This window comes from Rhincodon typus, chromosome 2 (assembly GCF_021869965.1).
Source record: "Rhincodon typus isolate 14 chromosome 2, sRhiTyp1.1, whole genome shotgun sequence".
In the NCBI taxonomy this organism is placed as follows: Eukaryota; Metazoa; Chordata; class Chondrichthyes; order Orectolobiformes; family Rhincodontidae; genus Rhincodon; species Rhincodon typus.
The window spans coordinates 22616920-22637425 of NC_063333.1; the positions used below are offsets into that span (position 1 = coordinate 22616920).

Sequence of the window (20506 nt, forward strand, 5' to 3'; positions counted from 1 at the left end):
GATGCTGCTTGGCCTGCTGTGTTCATCCAGTTCTGCACCTTGTTGTCTCGGATTCTCCAGCATCTGCAGTTCCTACTATCTCTGGATTTAACTTTGCCTGCTGCGGCTGATTCCTCAAATTTCTGCAGATATAATTAAGGATCAAACCACCTTATCTCATATGGAAGAATTTGTTACAATTCATAATCAGAAACAAAGTTGCAGCAAGATTAGAGGTGCCAAAAAGCAGTTCAAAGCTTGCAGTTAGTAAAATTGTGCATTAAAATGTGACCACAGGTTACACCTTAGATTGTGTTTCTATTACCCTGTTCTTGTTTGTTTATTTCAATACTACAGAATTGAAATAAACAGAGGGATATCTGCTGTACAGTGACTACACCTTTCTGCAGCTCCAAGCACTGCTTATATATTCTAAACGTAGACCAGCCCCATAAATAGCTGTGGGCATTTTTTGCTGCAGCGATAGTGGGCTTAAAGCAGAAGCCTTTTGTAAACAAAATAGTAGATTAGGAAAAATACATGCAAATTCTTTAATTACAAACACAGACTATTACAATAGTAACAAAGTGTGGAACTGGAGGAACACAACAGGCCAGGCAGCAGAGGAACAGGAAAGCTGACGTTTTGGGTCAGGACTCATCAGTTCCTCTGATGCTGCCTGGCGTGGTGTTCCTCCAGCTCCACATTTTGTTATGTGACTCCAGCATCTGCAGTTCTTGCTATCTCTCTATTACAATTGTTATTCATGTTTTCTACACAAGTGAGAAAAATGTCACAAGAATAATGAGAATATTATTCAAATCACTGTGCAAGTAGAGTCCAGGATATATGAAAACGTTATGTCAAATGCTTTAGTGCCAAGCAAACATGAAACTCAGTTTTCTGCAGTACTGACCAAGTCCTGACTTAGATGTTGCTCATGGCTGTGGCTATTTTGTGAATTACATAAGGTTACTGAAGACAACTGCTCAATCACCAAGTCTCTCAGTCCACAGAGCCTCCTGCTCCCATTGATGCCATAAGTCTGCAGACTCTCAGGAATGTTGGTCTTCCAACAGTCAATTTGGTTTGCCACACCACCTTTTCCTACACACTTTAATAGTTCAATTAAACCTATTTAAAATAGTAAGATAAATCTCTGCAGTTATTCCTACAACTCAGATCTCAAGGCATCTTGCAGCCAAAGTACCAGTCATGGTTTAACCAGACCAAACAAATCAAGTTTCATACAAAGTAATAACAGGTCGGTACCCTGTCGTTTGACACTGAGGGATGAGTATTGGCAAAACACGCAGGAACAACTTCACTGAGAGGAGCATTAACATTCTGATTCAAAAGAAAAAGGCATCTGACAATGCAGCAGGCCTCAAGGCTGCAGTGCAGTACTAGCCTTAGCTTGTGCTCATGTCTTGAAGCTATACTCAAAATTTGCAATTTATGCAGAAGCAAGAGGGCTAAAGCCAAGCCACAGATGGTTCTCATTCTAACACCACTGGAGTGCAAGAGCTGCCAATATTTGTCAGACAATACCTTGACAAACAACTAAAAGGGTTCCATGTCTAGAGACAAAACTAAAACCATTAAAAAAGGTTCTTGAACAGGATGGCGGTTTCAACACTGCAGGTGTTTGATATGGTATGAAGGAATGAGGAAGAGAAAAATTAGGCTTAAAACCCAACTATATAATACAAACCATTTCCATTATGTAATCAGTAATTTATCATAACTTTGATAGGAAACAAATGCAATATTAGAGATACAGGAATATTAAAAACAAAAATATTATACAACAAAAAGAGATCTTGTAGACTTTGCCCAAATCTGATGAATGTTAAAACATCACAACCAGCAATTCAAGAATTAAGAATGCTCCTTTATGCTGACATCAGTTAATTCCATCATAAGCTGGTCAACAATGTTGCTGTTGTATTTACTTGTGTAGTGGTTTGTAAGTAAATCTTGAACAGTCTGCGAAGGTGGCTACCGGGCTGAGCAGGAGCACGAGAGAGCACACGAGAGCAAGATAGGCTCTGAATTTGGTGCAAAAATCAAGTAAAACCGAGTATTGTGCCACAGCAAGATGTTTTTGACCAGAAAGTATTCACATATTTCCCAGTATTTAAAACTTGCTTGTGGTTTTTTTAAAAAAGTGGCTAGTTTAAAGAGATTGTTTGCATGAGCAGACTGGGTGACAGTAAAAGGAAAAATGATTGTCATCTTGAGCTGAATGAGGAGGAAGTGCAGGCTAATAGGTCTATTGGGATGCCAGGCAACAAAAAGTGGACTATCAATCCAGCTCCTAGCAAATGCATGCAACTACTCCTAATCTAGCAATTTGAGAGGCCATAACAATGATCACAACAAAATCAAAAGAGACTGCACTATAGACTGCTCTTGACAAAAGGGCCAAGTAATATTAGACTGCAGAAAGGAGCATTTTCCTATAATTAAAATCACCTTTCAACCATTTGTTCTTGACATTATCACTCGATTGCAGCAATAAGACTGCACCTTATTTGACAATGTCAATAACAAGGGACACATTTTTACTGAAAAGCGGCAGGTTTAAAATAGGAGTTGTGGAAAGTGTTTTTCATCCAGAAAGTCTTGGGGTGTTTGTCCACAAGGCATAGCAGCACAACTAAGCCATTCAGCCCAGAGAGTCTGCTTTGCCATTCAATCACAGCCAATAGATTTCTCAACCCCCATTCTCCTGCCTCTTTAGTCCACTTACTAAAGAAGGACATGTCTTAATTACACTGACTTTGCCACAAAACTAGAGGCCATAGGTTCTACAAGATTAACCACCCTCATGGTGAAGAAATTCCTCAGTTCTAAAGGGTCATCCCTTCCAAGGCTGTGCCCTTGACTCTCCTAGAGTCCCAGTCAGTCATGTAGCATGGAAACAGACCCTTGGGTGCAACCAGTCTATGCTGACCAAACTAAACTAGTCCCACCTGGCTACACTTGGCCCATATCCCCCCCATGTTCACAAAAGTTAATCAAAATGTCTTTCAAACATATATGGTACCTGCATTCTCCACTTCCTCTGGCAGTTCATTCCACACACTAACCAAAGCATTCCTCCATGCCTACACTATTCAGGCTTCTCTGCCTTCTGTAGGTTTCAATGAGATCCCCTTTCATCCTTCTAAATTCAGAGAACAGACCTAATGCCCTCAACTGCTCATCTGACAAACCCTTTACCCCCAGGATCATTGTAAGTCACCTCTGGACCTCCAAGATCAGCACATTCTTCCTTACATACAGCATCCAAAACTGCTCACAACACTCCAAATGTGGTCTGACCACAGCCTTATACAGCCTCAGCAGTACATCCCTACTCTTGTATTCTCAGCCTCTCAAAATGAATGGAAGGCAAATACAATGATACCAAACTGCCAACCGAACCCGCATGTTAACCTGGAGAATCCTCAGTGGAGGTGCTGGTGTTGGACTGGAGTGGAAAAAGTCAGAAGTCACATGACACCAGGTTTAGTCCAACAGGTTTATCTGAAAGCTGGTGTTTGTAGTTTTGCTCCATCTGGAGATCGCTATTTCTTTGCTCTCCATTAATACCTGTTTTAACAGTCCAATCCAACATCCACTCTAGCCTCACCACCTGACAAATGAGCACCCTGAAAGCTGGTGTTTTCAAATAAACCTGTTGGACTACGACCTGGCATCATGTGACTTGACCTTGGAGAATCTTAAACTAAGGCTTAGCATTCACTTACTGCTTCAGATTTCTGAAGCCTTTCCAGTTTAAGTGCAGACATCCTACCAAAGTAGGAAACTTAATACTCCCACATGCTGTATTGCATCAGCCACTTCTTTGCCCACTCTCCTAGCCTAAGTCACTGTGCAGCCTCCACCTGTTATCTCCAGACCGTGCAACATCCTCAGTTCTTTTGTCCAGAACTCCACTAGCCACCAGCTGTCATCCTGACAACAACCCTTCTACCAAATCAACTAGTCTATCCATACCAGTGCCTTCCCCTAACACAAGGGGCTCTTATTTAGAAGCCTGAGATATACCTTGTCAAAGGCCTTCTGGAAATGCAAATAGATCATGTCCACTAGCTGTTCAAGGCAGTAATAAGATATGTCAGACATGACCTTCCCTTTGCAAAGCTTACTGACTCAGCCCTATTTTATCATTCACTTCCAAATATTCATGCACTTCCACACTCATCCTTAATAAAAGAGACACCAAATTCATATCAATGACAGGTCAGGCTAACTGGCCTATGGTTTTCCATCTTCTGCCCCTCTCCCTGGCTCCAGTGATTCCAAGAGATCACCACCCCTGCTTCCTCAGTTATCCTCTTTACAACCCTATGGAGTAGTTTGCATCCAGGTCATTTGTCCACCCTCAACCCTTTCAGCTTCCCCAGCACCTTCTTAGTGATGGCCACTATACTCACCTCTGCCTCAACTCGAAGTTCTGATATGTTGGTTATTCTGTGAAGACTGAGAATAAAGTACTTGTTCAGTTCTGCCGCCATTTCTTTGCTTTCCATTAGTACCTTATCCAGCAGTCCAATGTCCACTCTTGCCTCACTTACCTATCCTAAACTCCTGCCATCCTCTAAATTACTAGCTAGCTTACCTTATTTCATTTTCTCTCCCTTTGAGTTGTCCTGGTCTTTGAAGTTTTTGAACCCTCTGGTTTCCCACTAACCTTGACCACATTGTATGCCTTTTTTAAAAAATCTCTCACTTCCGAGAGTCACGGTTGCATCATTCTGCTGATTTTGTGTGTTCCTTGGGATGAATTTCTGCTGTTCCTCCCAAATTACCCCCAGAAACTCTAGCCATTGCTTCTCTATCTTTTCTGCTTGGCTTCCTTACCATCAGGTTTGGCTAACTCCTCCATGTCTTTGTAGATACCTTCACTCAACAGCTTCTCCCTCAAAAAAATGCAGGATGATTTCTATTATATTTTGGTCATGGACCCCTGGGAGGTTCCTTCACCTTCAGCTCCCTAATCACATCAAATTCAGAACTGCTTGCTCCCTAGTGGGTTCTGCCACAAAAGGTGTTCCCAAAAGTGATCAAACATCCCACTAAGTCATTTTCTTGGGATCTGCTACCATCCTAATTGGAATGCACTGCCTGAGAGGATTAGAGATGAGTAACCACACAAATCTTTCAGAACGACTCAGATGAGCACTTCATATGGTATAATATTCAAGACTACAAACCAAAAAACAGCCAAGCAGAATGAGTGAGAGATAGTAGGAACTGCAGATGCTGGAGAATCCGAGACAAGGTGCAGAGCTGGATGAACACAGCAGGCCAAGCAGCATCATAGGAGCAGAGAGGCTGACGTTTCGGGCCTAGACCCTTCATCGGAAAAAAAGGGGAGGGGAAGGGGGTTCTGAAATAAATAGGGAGAGAGGGGGAGGCGGATAGAAGATGGATAGAGGAGAAGATAGGTGGAGAGGAGACAGACCGGTCAAAGAGGCGGGGATGGAGCCAGTAAAGGTGAGTGTCGGTGGGGAGTTAGGGAGGGGATAGGTCAGTCCAGGGAGGATAGACAGGTCAAGGGGGCGGGATGAGGTTAGTAGGTAGGAGATGGGGGTGCGGCTTGAGGTGGGAGGAGGGGATAGGTGGGAAGAAGAGAGAAGAGAGATGAGCTGGGCTGGTTTTGGGATGCGGTAGGGAGGGGGGAGATTTTGAAGCTTGTGAAATCCACATCGATACCATTGGGCTGCAGGGTTCCCAAGCGGAATATGAGTTGCTGTTCCTGCAACCTTCGGGTGGCATCGTTGTGGTCGATATTTAGCGTCGTTTTGGCAGTTCAGTATTGATTTCCACATTTTCTTCTGTGCTGTATGATTAACTTCTTTCCCTAACATGCACCTGCACAAAACATTTTGCTATGAACAACTGTATTTACATGCAAATGTTACAAACATCTTCTCCCTTCCCAGTTTCACTTGTACAATTTACAATATTCTAGCCAGATCACATCTGAGATATTTGCCTATCTTCAGGCTTCTTTTTAAAAGCACAATAGCAATACTCATTATCCAGTTACCTCGCTATCCTGACAAGGATGATAGCTGGAAACAGCAAAAGGTTCAAGGAAAAAAACATGCAACACGTCAAGAACATTGAAAAATTCACAGAAGTGAGATATTATTTTACAGGAGTAAAAACTTTGCAACTGAGATCCTCGTATTAACGTGGATCTTAAAGCTAATGCATAGAGCTGTTTGCTTAATGATAAGCTCAGCCAACATGTATGAAAACTAGAGTTTACATCCCCATGTTCTTACTTCAGGAAGTGTTATGAATCGATAGTTGACCACTATTGCATCCACATGGACAACTACTATTGTGCCAAGGACAAGTGAACTTCCATACAGATCCAGTAATAGCTTATTTTCCCTAATAGAGGGACACAAGTCAGCTTTCACACGAGATATTCGTGTTGCAGGAGCCCAAATTTCCTCCAGTTATGTATCAAATACTGAAGTTTTGTTATTAGGTCCCACAGATTTACCACGCAGAATGACATTAAAACAAGCTACACACAAGTAACATGCTTGCACCCAAAGTGAACCTAGAACTCCGTATTCTCAACTTTGGTTTTAATAGTGCTTTAACATAATAGCAAGAACATTGAAACCACAGGAGTTTGAAAAGAATGAGAATTTTTAAAAATCATGGTGCTGCCCAGCCAGGAAGCACTAGAGTCAGTGGTGACCAGGACTTAATACATGCACAGGGAGTATTGGATGATCAAAGTTTGCCAAGAACAGACACAGACCAGCTTGGACTGCAATTAAGAGGTGACTTTCCAAAAAGGTCTCAAAATGCATTTTTCAGCAGGTAAACAGTCAGGCTGAAGTCAAGTGACATTGTGGTGGTTATGGTGGTCACATGGATGCTACCAGAAACTCAGTTTGGGGTCAAATATGACAGCAAGATAAAGACTAAACCAGACTGCTGTTACCAGGTTGAGGATGATGGTACTGATATGATAATTCAAAGACTAACTTGCAGCATTCAAGGAAATGCTTTACACGAGGGCATACATAAATTGCAACTTTCTATTCAGATTCAAAAATTAACTAGTAGGCAAGGATGCTGGATGCAAATGACAGACATTTGATGTTTCCAAATGAAAGCTGCTCTTCTCAGGACCTAACTTTAAAGTCTCCAGAACATCATCTCTTAGCCAGTCATCAACAGTTGCAAAGAGAGGGGACATTGATAAACTGGGTCAAAACTTTATTTCCACTTCTGCTGCATCAGTAACCAAGAGGGATAAATACAAAACCCAAAAAGAAAAAATGTAAGCAAATTAGATGAAATTTTTAGGACTCAACATCCTGATGGAAAGAGGTGCATACAGAAATGCTATTGAAAAGAAAAAAAAGTGTAAAGAAAGCGATTTCAGTGAATGGATTGGTGTTGTCAGTACATTAGGTTAAATGGGGTCCTACATAGTTGCAGAATTGACTAAGTGTGTTGAAGACATTGAAGGGGGGTAAAGCATGTAGTTGCATTCCAAAATTCAACAGTTATAAAATACTTCAGAATGAGCATTGATTTTAAGCTTTTAGAGTTTTAATTAAAAGCCTTTGGAATTGAAATCTATACCCCAACACCCATCTGAAGAGGTTTTCCCTCGCATTTGACAAGTTTATACTAATGTAGTGAAGCAATTTGGATTAATGCCAAAACACCACAAGAAACTAATGAAGACAGTTAACTAAGCAGGCATTAGTTATATGGAACTATATCCACTGTTCTAGAGTGGAAGTCTCAATTCCCTTACTGAGTCCAAACCAGTGATCCCTGAAATCAAACATCAACTAAAGCTAGCTTAAATACCTGGTCACTGAGGTACATTTGAAGGAAGTCATGCCCCATACTTACGAAACAGTCAATAGCTGCCAAGAATAAACACTGGATCCAAAAACAAATTGAAACTCACGATGTCAAAACAAGCCCAAATACTCCAGCTCAAAAAACATTTTCCACCACTGACCAATTAGTATTTATTTTTCTTTTAAATTTTTACAATGTACTTTATTTTGTTGGAGCACAGCATTCAAAGGAAAATGCCAGTCGATGCAGCTTTTAACTTTTGCCATGATCTGATGGCAATTACAAATCTGAAGCCATGACAGTACATGTGCAATTGCACTGGTTTTTCAGTTCAATGCTGGAATACAGGCAGAGACAAAAACTTGTGTGAAATGAGAACAAATGGTAAATTCTGATTATTCCATACACACACTTTCAAAACCACTGCTGCGCAACTAGTCTGCCTTCAAGTATCTGCGGTACCTTCCCGGTGCACTCACCAACCCTTCCACCTTTTGTTGTAGCGTGCAGAACACAAAAATTGATGGAGTTAAAGTGCTCTTCAGATAGGCCGGCAAGCATCACGTTTAGACCTTTAATGTCTCCAGATGTGTGCAATTTCAATGTGTTCATCCTAACTAACCCAAACAAGGTGTATTGCAAGATCCAGAGAATGTCTAATGGCCATGTAAGAATTCATCTCACAGCAAGTCTGTGGTATTATTCATATCAAGCGTTGACTGAATAGTACTTTGAACTCACAAATCCATAAATCTTTATCCACAGTTCAAATGAAACACTGCAACGCAATCATGAACTCTACTTCAAGTATTAATATACTTGATCAGATTTTTGTGGCAGCAGTGAATGCTCGTGCAAGTGCTGAGCATAATGAGTCACAGATTTCTCAGTTTAAGAGACACCAATCCCTACCTTGAAAGCACTTGCCACTTCTGCACAGCTGGACCAGATACAAGAAATTGGGTCAGTTCACAGGCAATGTGAGCTGCAGTCCTCAAACCATCTTCCAACGTATTTTAGCACTAGGCCTCAGTTGAGAGTTTCTACCTTATTCCCATGCTTATCTGGTTAAAACCCATATCTGCTTTTTGGTCAGTCATCAATTGTTCCAATAATATGGCTCAAATTGAAGGATACAGTGGCTTTTTAGAAGTTCACATAGGAGTCTCTGGCCAAGGCCAGTATTTCATTGGTTCTTGGTTGTCCTCAAGGCTGGGGTGAGCTGTGCTCTTGAACTGCTGCAGTCCATGAGCTGTAGGCAGACCCGCAGTGCCATTCCAGGATATCAACACAACAATGGAGGAATATTTCCAAGTCAGGGTGGCACGTGGCTTGGGGAAAAAAAAAACTGTAGGTGGTGGCATTCCTTGCCCTTCTAGATCAAAGTAGTCATGGGTTTGGAGGGTGCCAACTAAGCAGACTTGGCATATTTCTCCAGTGCCTTTTGTAGACAGTACACACTAATCAAAAGTTCATGGTCACTAGTGTCAATTCCAGATTTACAATTTAATTCAAATTCCACTATTTGCCACAGTAGATTATGAACCAAGTCCCCAGAGGGTCTCTTACTGTTGACTACCAAAGCTGATCTTGTTCACCGCATTTTGTGGAAGGAAGTCTGGTATGTTTTCTATCTCTGGTCCCTCACAGCTGAGATCTAAAACGATCAGGAGGGGGCAGTCAAGAGTCACTGAATTATTTTCAGTAAGGAATTTACGGATGGCCTGGTACTTAAAATTCAACCATGAGACATGGATGTTACTGGCTAGGCCAGCATTTGCCTGTCTCTAGTTACACATCAGAACCTGGTGCTGAGCTTCCTTCTTGAACTGCTCAGTCAAGATGCTAAAGGTAGATTCACAGTGATTTTGCGATTCCTCCTCCTCCTCTTCTTCTCCACCTCCCACTTCTAAATAAGGGGTTGCAAGTTTGCTAGGCCATTTCGGACGTCAGTTATGAGAAGACCACAACCCGGTAGGTCTGGAGTCACATGTAGACTAGACAAGGTAGTACACCACATTTCTACCCCTAAAGAGAAAAGATATTCCAGATGGGCTTTAAAAAAAATAGTTCCATGATCATCATTACTTCTCATTCCAGATATTTAATGGCATTCAAATTCCACCGTCTGTTATGGCAGGATTTGAAAGCCAGTCTCCAGAACATCACCTTGGTCTCTGATTTAACAGTCTAGTGATAATATCATTGTACTAATGCCTCCCAAAGAGGATGTAACTAGATTAAAAAGGTGCTTCATAAAAGCCAGTAACCTATAGGAAATATTTTGTTACAGTACATAAATGCAATTCATAATTAGTGAATATGGCACAATCACTATGGTGCCCCAGTTTTTCAATCACACCGCAAGTTATGGCAGCACAGCATTTCTGGAAAAAGCAATCTAGAATTTCTACATTATTTGCTCAACCATTGAGAGCAGAGTTCACAAAGTGATTAGGTAACATCTACATAACATCAGGTCATTGGTTATGTACTACCACCAGGTTGATTTTTTGTCTGGATATAGCATCTTTTACACTTGAACATTGATTAGGCTATGATCTTGTATGCATAACAGTTAAAAGTTTTCTGAAGGAGGGTCTAGGCCCTAAACGTCAGCCTTCCTGCTCCTCTGATGCTGCTTGGCCTGCTGTGTTCATCCAGCTCTACACCTTGTCATCTCAGATTCTCCAGCATCTGCAGTTCCTACTGTTTCCAAAAAGCACGACCAGTTTAACTAGGTGCAACACATTTACTCAATGGCTCAGCAGTAGTTGCTAACATAGAACTGTTCCATATGTCACTCGCACACAACATTTTTACTATCATTCAACTCACTAAAGGAGTTTTGCACAAGTTGAAATTTGATAGTTTCCAGAATTATCTATTTTATGTCAATATTCCACGTAGATCCACAAGGAAACTGCTGCTCTTATGTTTATGGACATCAATGCAATGTTTGAATTAATCACAAAATTATAATTGAACTACAACTGAAGTTAAGTACCGTGAAGCTTAATTACGTCTTTCAAAGCCAAAAAGCTTAACCCCACAGAACTACCAAGCAAAAAGGGTGCAAGTTCATTTATTATTGTACCACACAAGTAACGACATTGCAATATGGAGCGTATTTTTAAACGCTATAAGCTAGGTAGCGATAAATCCAATCCGGAGGCCTACTAAATCGAAAATGTAGGAGAAAAAAAACAAAAAAGACCCTCCTTTCGAGGAGGCCGAACGGAAAGCTGTAGGTATTTCTTGAAACTGAATTGCAAAGCAATTACTTCAATATAAAAATAGAACAAAATGAAGTAGGCCAAAAGCCTACATATTGTCCCTGGAAACTTTTTCGCAGCGCATCCTAGCAGGAACAGACGCAGTGCGGTCTCGTAGTTAAGCTGACACAGCTGTGAATCTCGCTGACATTTTCCGTGTCGAGAGGGTAAAGTCTATCAACTTCCGTGGACAACCATCCTCTCTACACACATTAAATAGTTGCTAAATCATAGCGTCGGAGACTGAGCTGGTGAGCTCATGGTATCACGTTTGTTTCATCCTCCCCTTTTCACGTTACAAAGAGAAAAAGCAAGTGACAAGTAATGCACCGACCAGCACCCCCACCCCTGCCAAACTGGTAACTTGATGGTCGAGGGTACAAATCAATTATACCAATAAGAGGAATAGTTTAGCACAGTCAAATCCCGAAATAAAATGCAGCGAAAGGCCGCACGGGGATCCCCAAAAACGCACGAAGATCAATGCGTCACTGATACACATACATTTTAAAACCCCGAAAATTAAATACACTAGAAGCATCCCGCGGATTCGTTTCATTTTCCGGGGTGGTTGATGGTTTTCTTTTGGGTGAGGGGGGGTGGGGGGGTGGTGAAGAGGAAGAAGAAAGAGGGAGGTTTCAGGTCTGGCCTTTCTTCATCTTGGGAGGGAAGCACATGTTCCTTTCGCGAGTTCACGAAGAACAAGAATCGCTCAAACAACCTGCACTGGCAGGGGCCGGGACTCAACTACCCAAGCACAGAGGCCAATTTTAAAAAAAAATACACAGTTTGGAGCCGGTGACCGACGGCCTAGACGGGGCTACGTTGTGGCCCGATATCAGAAGCCGCTTCCGAACCGAGAAATGACCCTGCGTGGTGAGAGTAGCAAAAGGGATTGAGCGGGGGACGGGTAGGGGAATTTACGAAAAAAAAAAGAGAAGCAGGTACACTCCGCACAAAAACCTCTCAAAAGAATAAATACACAACTAACAGGGCCCGGGCTCGCCATCGGCCCGTCCCTACTCTCACAAACATGGCGGCCACCATGTCTCCCTCTGTCTCGGGCCTGAGGCCTCCGAGGCCCGACCGACCTAAATCGAACCACCACCATCACCCTTCTCCTCCCACCCCCAAACACATTTCCACCAACCCCCCCAAAAAAGAAAACCCCGCCGTCTTCGCACCATTCCCCTTCGCTTCTCACCTGCCCACCGCTCCTGCCTTCACTTGTCCGGACCGCCGACGGATTCTCTTCACCCTTATCAACCCGCTTTCTCTGTACCTTTCCCCCTCGGACGGCGGGGAAACAACGAGAAGCAGTAGTAGCAGCAGGAGGAGGAGGAGGACACGGCCTCAGCAACCTCTCTCTCTCTCTCTCTCACACACACACACACACAGAGACAGACACACTAACTCCCTGTCTCAGAGCGAAGCCGGCCTGAGGGGAAGGGAAAGAAAGCCCCTTTTCTCAGAAACCCGACTCAGAAAAATTATCTTTCCCTCGCTCTCTTCCCCTTTTTCCGCTTAAAGGCCTCAACTAAGTAGTTCGGGCCTTTGCCGCCGTTTAATCCCAGTCTGCTCCGGTTAAAAGCTCTCCGTCGTCCGATCTTCTCTCCTGGCGGAAAGGGAGAAAGGGGGAGGAGGGGGATGGGCTGCATTTCGAGGGGGTGGGGCGAGCACGCCTGAGGAAGTCCCGCCTACCAGTTGGCGCTTGGGCTTACCGTTGACGCATCCTTCCGAATTGCGGCTTTCTATTGGTCAACGTGTCAGTCAATCCTCATTGATACCGCCCCCCCATCCGACAGCTGGTCTTCGATTGGTCCTCCTACCCGAAAGTTGCGATGGCTCCAACCACCAGAATGCGGCTTCCGGTTGGTCACTGCCTCTATCAATCAGCCGAACTGCGGCCCACCCATTTCCAGCTTCGATTGTTCGCCCCTTCTGTCAATCATCGCCTTTCCCGCCCACCCCCCTTTTAATTAATAGCATGGAAGAGGATTGTAGTCAGAATGTTATTTGTCACGCGCCCCGAAGTTGTGTGTGTTTCCCCTTAAAAAAATGCTGTACTAGAATACATACATGTGCCTATTTTTCTTTGATTTTTGCAAGTTACGTTTATAGATATTTCATTTCGTTTCAAGATTTTTTGAATTTTTTTAAACATAACATTAAAATGTTGTTTTTGCAAGCCCGAGAAATGGACGGGATGTGTGCGGTAGCAAACACGTTTCTAAGGCCATATGGAATACTCTTTAGAACCCTTGTCCTTTACCCACCAGAGAAACAAGATTCCCCCAGCAGCGAACTACCAAATTGTACAAAAGAAAACGGCTGGTTTGTGATCCCGTTAACTTAAGGGCTTTTTCTCTGTTAATCATTTAAGATCGAGCTTGTCTAATTTGAAAGAAAGACCGACGCAACTCTTGGTGAAACCTGCGGATGCCGAGCTCCTCTGAACATCACAACCTCATTGAGATGATAGATTGTTTCGCAATTTTTTTTCAACGCACGCATAGTTTCCCGCCTTCTTTCCGTGTGCCGCAGTGCGTAAATGACGTTGGCATGCACCTGGAAATGAAAGCTGTTTTGCTCAGAGCTCAACGCGCAGGAGAATGTTGAAGCATTCCTGGCGTTTGCAGCTACTCCCCAAACGCAGCAAAAAAACCCTGAATGAACGCAAGAGGCGGGAAGGCGGGGAATACGTCACGGGCAGGGCGCGCATGTTGCATTTGTTAATGGGGGTCGGACACATTCAAATAGGGATGCTGCAAACCCAGGACGTCAAGACGGCCGTTTTAGCCTTTCTCATATGGGATTGGAAATTCGCTGCTGCCAGGGCCTTCTGAATTTCTTCAGCACTTGCCATTTTTATTTCTGCACCAATCCAAAGCTCGTGACATTTTCTTTCCACGCATTCACCTAGGTGTTGAGCTAGTTCAAGTCATTGAAACTTTTGCGTTGTCGTACGCCGTGAGCGTCTAGAAATGCAATAGCCAATGTCTTGGAGCAATTTGGAGGAGGTTTTAGTGTTTACAGCTTATTAGTTGAAGGCATGGTCGCAGATAGTGGAGCAATTAAAGTCATGGATAAGATGCTGAAAGCTTTAGATTGTTATGATTCTTATCAGAGACAGATAACTTCTAAAAAGCTCCAGGTGACTGGGAGGATCACACAACATGATTTCAAGTTTTAAGACATTTGCTGTAACAAACAAGCTTAAGTAAAGGCTAAAGCAAAAGCTAAATATCACCATCTCGGAAGCCAGCCTTCCATCCATGGACTCCATTTACATGGCTCATTGCTGTGGAAAGGCTGCTAACACCATCAAAGACCCATCTCTTTCATGGTAATGCTCTCCTACAACCACTTCTTTAAGGTGGAAGATACAGAAGCTTGAACCGCACCAACTGGTTCAGGAACAGTTTCTTCCCGGCTGTTATTAGACTGATGAATGGACTCTAACTTCAAGAACTGCGATCCTGCTAATGTTGATCTTGCTTGGTGCATGACCTGTGCGACGTAACCTGTTTGCCTCTATCAAAGCTTTTTGTTTCACTCTATGATCTATATGTCCATGCTTACTATGATCTGCCTGCACTGCTCGTAAACAAAGCTTTTCACTGTACTTAGGTACAACCTGAGAATAAGTAAATCAAATCAGATCTGTAGTCTGAAACAAACACACAGAACGATGGAGAAACCCAGCAGGTCTGGCGGCACCTGTTCAGAAAGAAATCGATGACCATTTCCAGTCCGAGTATGACTTCTTTAGAACTGGAAGGTGTTGTAAAATAGATTTTTTTGTATACATTTGAAAGAGACAGAAGGAGCAAGAGGGTAGGTGGTGTAGAGGCCCAATGCGTAAGATAAAGGAGTGGAAAAGAAAAAAGTGAAAAATGGGCTTAAATTAAGGTGTGAAAAGGTGAGAATTAGACCCCTTTATTAAGTGCAAACAAGTACATTTTAATTAAATATTGTGACTTTGAGGCTGTAAAGTGTCGAAGAGGAAAATTTGATGTTGCTCCTTGAGCTTGTGTCGTGGTTTGCTGGAGGATTGCAGCAGGCTCAGGACAGAAATTTTAGTTTGAGAGCAAGGTGTTTATTGAAATGGCAAGGAACTGGAAGGTCAGGGTTATTCATATAGACAGAATGGAGGTGTTCTGCAAAGTGGTCACCTGTCTATGTTTGGTCTCACCAATGTACAGGAGACTGAATTGTGAGCAGCAAATGCAGAAGACTGGATCGAAAGAATTACAAAAGAAATGCTGCTGCATCTATGGCTAATCCACCTCGCTTGCATATCCCTGGATATCACAGACAATTTAGCATGGCCAATCCATGGAAGAAATCTGCACCGACACAGGAGAATGTGCAAACTCCACACAGACAATTATCCAAGGCTGGAATTAAATGTAGGTCTCTGGCACCGTGAGGCAGTAGTGCTATCCACTGAGCCACCATACTGACCCTCTGGAAGGAGTGTTTGGGGCCTTGGATGGTGAAGAGGTGATTGGGCAAGTGTTTCACCTTCCTTTTTGTGGGAAGGTGCAATGTGGGAGCGAGGAAGTGTTTGGAGTCAAGGAAAAATGAATCAGGGTGTCACAGAGGTAACAGACCCTTGGAATGCTGACAGTGGAGGGAGAGGAAGATGTACTTGGTGGAGGTGTACTGTCGGAGGTAATGGAAATGGCAGAGGATATTTTTCGGGCTGCAGGTGTTTTGAGTGGAGTTTCCCAGGGGTGGTTATGGCACACTTGCTTTTCAAGATATATTTTCATGTTAAGGATCTCGGTGTTAAGGATCTCGGTGTGAAGGTGACAATTTCCAAATTTGCAGATGACTTGAAACTTGGAAGAATTGTAAACTGTGAAGAGGATGGTATGGAACTCCAAAGGGTCATTGACAAATTGGTGGAGTACAGGATAGGTGGCAGATAAGGTTCAATACAGAGAAATCTGAGATGGTGCAATTTGGTTAGAAGAACATTGAAAGAAAATATAAAATAGCGGCTCCAATTCTATAGTGGGTGCAAAACCAGAGGGACCTGGGTGTATATGTGTACAAATTATTGAAGGTGGCAGGACAGGTAATGACAGCAGTTAATAAAGCATAACGTTTTCAGCTTTATTATTAGGGACATAGAATACAACAGCAGGGAGGTGATATTGAACTTGAACAAGATCCTCAGCTGTTAGAACTCAGCTGGAAGTACTGTGTACAGTTGTGGGCGCCACATATTTGAAAAGATATGAATGCATTGGAGTGAGCGCAGAAGCAGCAATAGCAGCAGTCCCAACATTGAATCTTGAAACCTATTTGCAACTGGCAGCCAGATACCTGCCCTTGAAATACAACTCATTCAACCATTGCCAATTTATGGTGATACATTCCCATCTATGCAGTCAGCAATGCAATACGTTTTAATGTGGGACGGTATGAAATTCGTTGCTGAAATCCAGGTAGATAACCCTGTCATATCTGACTCAAAATCATGTTGATTGTCTCAGATTAGTTAATTTCCTTTAAGATTCTTTATATAATACTCTCAGATACTATCCCTTCATTGCAAGTCAGGGGCTTTCTAATTAGAATAGAAGAGTAGAATTGAAGTCACATGGGATCTATGGTGAGTTGGAAAAATGGATTATGAACTGACTTACTCATAGAGGACAGAGAGTAGTGATGCAAGGGTGTTTTTCAGATTAGAGATCTGTGACCTGTGGTGTTCTGCAGGGATCAGTGCTGAGACCCGTTATTTGTAATACATGTAAATGATTTGGAGGAGAATGTAAGTGGTCTGATATCAAGTTTTCCCAGGGTAGATATATCAAGGGGACATAGGTTTAAGGTAAAAGAGGGTAAGTTTAAAGGAGATGTGAGAGGCAGTTTTTTTTTCAAGGGAGTGGTAAGTACTTGGAATGCACTGCCAGAGGAGGTGGTGGAGGCAGATAGCAATGTTTAAGAGGCATCTTGACAGATGTATGAATAGGCAGGGTACAGAGGGATATGGAGAGAGTAGAGGCAAAAGGTTTTTAATTTAGAAAGGCGTCATGTGTTGGCGCAGTCTTGGTAAGTCAAAGGGCCTGTTCCTGTGCTGTACTGTTCTTTATTCTGATCGTTTGCTTGCTTTGGATTAGTGCGAACTTGATGGACTAAAGAACTTTTTTCCTATGCTGTAGACCTCCACAACTGTATGGCTTTAAATTATAGTTCGAATCTTTATCCCTTGTTCTATTTTTGACATTGCTATTTTTCAACATCCTAGTATTTGGCTTGCATCTTTTATAACCTCATATCAGCAAGGATAAGGGTTTGTATCACTAACAGGAAATCGACAGTAAACGGGTCTTTTTTTGGGTTTGCAAACAGTAACTCACAGAGTACTATAGGAATCTACAGCAATGAATTGGATGAGGGGGTGGAACTGAATGTAAGCTCGTTAAATTTGCCAATGACACCAAGATAGACAAGAAAATGCCAGAAGATGTAGACAGACTACAAAGGGATATGAATAGGATAACTAAAGAAGGAAAAATTTGGCTTAAGGAGCATAGTGAAATATTTGTTATCCAGCTCACACCAGAATCATGTAGAGTGAGTAAGTTGAAAGTGCCAGTTAACCTATTGTAGGAGGAATCACATGAAAACACCTGTGTGGTTGAGTGCAACTCCAAGAGCACATAAGAAGATTGAAACTATGCAGGACAAAGCAGCCTACTTGATTGGCACCAAATCCACTCCCTCCACCACTGACACTCAGTAACAGCAGAGCGTACAATCTACAAGTTGCACTGCACAAATTTGCAAAAGATCCTTAGATAGCACCTTCCAAACCCATGACCACACGTCGAGATACATTGGAACACCACCACCTGCAAGTTCCCCTCCCAGCTACTTCCCACCCTGACTTGGACGTATTTTGCTGTTCCTTCACTGTTGCTGAGTCAAAATCATGGAATTCCCTCCGTAAGGGCATTGTGGATCTAACTACAGCAAACAGACTGCAGCAATTCAAGAAGGCTGCTCACCACTACCTTCTCAAGGGCAACGAGGGATTGAGGTGGAGATGATCGAGAGCATCAAGTTCCTGGGAGTGATGATCACCAGCCATCTGTCTTGGTCCATCCACATCAATGGGATGGTCAAGAGAATACAATAGCATCTCTACTTCCTTAGGAGCCTAAGGAAATTCAGCATTTCCACAAATCTTAACAATTTTTACAGATGCACCACAGAATGAATCCCAGCTGGATGCATTACAGTGTGGAATGGCAACTGCTCTTCCCAAAACCACAAGAAACTACAGCGAGTCGTGAACACACCCCAGACCATCACACAAACTAGCCTTCTATCCATTGACTCCATCTATACTTCCCGCTGCCTTGGGAAAGCAACCATCATAATCAAAGACCCCTCCCACACTCCGGTATACTCTCTTCCAACCTCTTCCATCGGGCAGAAGATGTAAAAATTTGAATACATGTACAAACAGATTCAAGAACAGCTTCTTCCCCACTGTTATCAGACTTTTGAATGGACCTCTCAAATGTTAATTCTGACCTCTCTATCTGCACCTTCTCTGCAGCTGTAAGATTGTATTCTGCACTCTGTTCTGCTACCCTGATGGACCTTGTATGCTACCATCCACCTGTATAGCCCTCAAAACAACACTTCTCACAGTATCATTTCACAATGATCGATCAATCAATCAATAAATGCCGGCCCAGCCAGCAATCCCATGTTCCAGGAGTGTATAAAAAGAAAATAGAAGTTGTCTGAGCCAAGAGCATAATTTACCTTGAGCTTCAAAAACATGAGTCACAACACAATCCAGAAACTAATGAAATAGCTTCCCAAACAATTGGCCACCATACAAATTAATAGAAATCATGAGAAGTGGATATCTCTCAAACAGCAGGTGCTGAATATTCTGTTACATAGGAAGGGAAAAGCATTTGTCATTGATGTCTCATCTATTATGCTGTTCAAGAGACAAATCATATGGATCAGACAGAAAGCCTTAATTTGTGCCTGAGTAGTATTAACTAGCTGCAGAGGAGAAAGAAAACAAAGCTAAGTCTTAAGGTAGAAAGCACCAATTTCAAGTGGCCAAATCGTACATTTGAACAGCATTGGAACTATGACTATACCATGTTGGGTATGGCAATATTCAGACATTCTAGCAGCCAATTCAAACAGGCACTGGAATCCTTGCACGTGTTAATGAGGGACCTAGCACCTGGTTTATAACCCATCTCTAAAATGCAAAAGCACTGCATGGAGGCTAAACGTGCTTGGGTTTATTTGCAGACTTGCTAGCCTTCCATTAAATAAAAAAAAGTAGTCTGGAATATATTGTGGAGATATGGACAACGGAAGCTTTATCGTGATTTATTTTTGATAAATATTTAAAATATTTTGTCAGTTGTGGTTGGCAAGGCCAGAGGTAATAACAATAATGTGACTTGGAAAAATAATTCATTACATGAAGAACTTAGGACATTTCAATGTGACATATAAAATTCAAGTACTATTTATTTATTATAGATAAGAAGCCAAAAATGGTTTTGAACATTATAAAAAGGTTAATGTAAATAGGAATATAGCCAACTAACTGGAAATTAGTTACTAATGATCTGATACCACTCACCTGTTGTACATGTAAACTGTTGGAAAAAATGTGGCTCCAAAAATGAGATTTACTTTCAGCCTCCTGATTTAATGGTTTTGTACTCACACTGGAAATTACTGAAGCAGGCTATTTATTAGTTCATCTTCTATAGTGTTCCTTTTGTGCGAAAATTGAACTGTGAGTGAAAGCCTTTCCTTCATTGTTTTTTACTTTCATTCTACCTGGCAGATGTTTTTCTTTGACTTTCATTCATTTTTCCCTCCATTATTTCCCTTTTAGTCTTGATAACACACTGATGTTTCAATTTCAATGAATATATATCCCCAGTTTTCAGTCACCTGTTGTGCAGGGGAGGTGGGGAAAGGAATGGTTCAGAGAAGAATTTGCCAGATTTTTCCACCCACAGTTATAAGAGGCAATGGTCTGGGTTTTTATTTTGCCTTTCCTTGAGATCATCATGTTTAAGGGTGAAATGGAGAGTGTATATATCAGTGGTTCCCAAACTGTGGTTTGTGACCCCAATAAGTGGTCTTGTTGCAGAGACAACAGTTGGGATGACAAGCTTCTCTTGTTCTGAGGCAAGCAGTGGAGAAAAGACAGCTCAGTTGGGAGTCTCTGGCAGGACATCCTCAGATCCTGGGTCAATGCTGCCAAACAGCAAGGATGGACAGTGAGCCTGAAATATTCTTTGACCTTATGAAACACACTTGGCAGCGTTAATGTGTCCAGAATATGAGGAAAAACCAACAAG

At 42.3% G+C, this 20506-nt stretch overlaps 2 protein-coding genes across 2 annotated transcripts in view; one reads left to right on the plus strand and one right to left on the minus strand.

Annotated features, from left to right (window-relative positions):
• larp4b (La ribonucleoprotein 4B) overlaps window positions 1–13576 on the minus strand; it is an 85739-nt gene extending 72163 nt beyond the window's left edge. The window contains exon 1 of the mRNA XM_020527491.2: window positions 13557–13576. The gene's annotated coding sequence lies outside the window, so the exon portion shown is untranslated. The remainder of the gene's footprint in view (window positions 1–13556) is intronic.
• LOC109931663 (GTP-binding protein 4) overlaps window positions 12157–20506 on the plus strand; it is a 78865-nt gene continuing 70515 nt past the window's right edge. Inside the window, exons 1-2 of the mRNA XM_048606200.1 lie at window positions 12157–12442; window positions 13313–13457. Of these exons, the coding sequence (XP_048462157.1) occupies window positions 12157–12442; window positions 13313–13457 (431 nt within the window). The remainder of the gene's footprint in view (window positions 12443–13312; window positions 13458–20506) is intronic.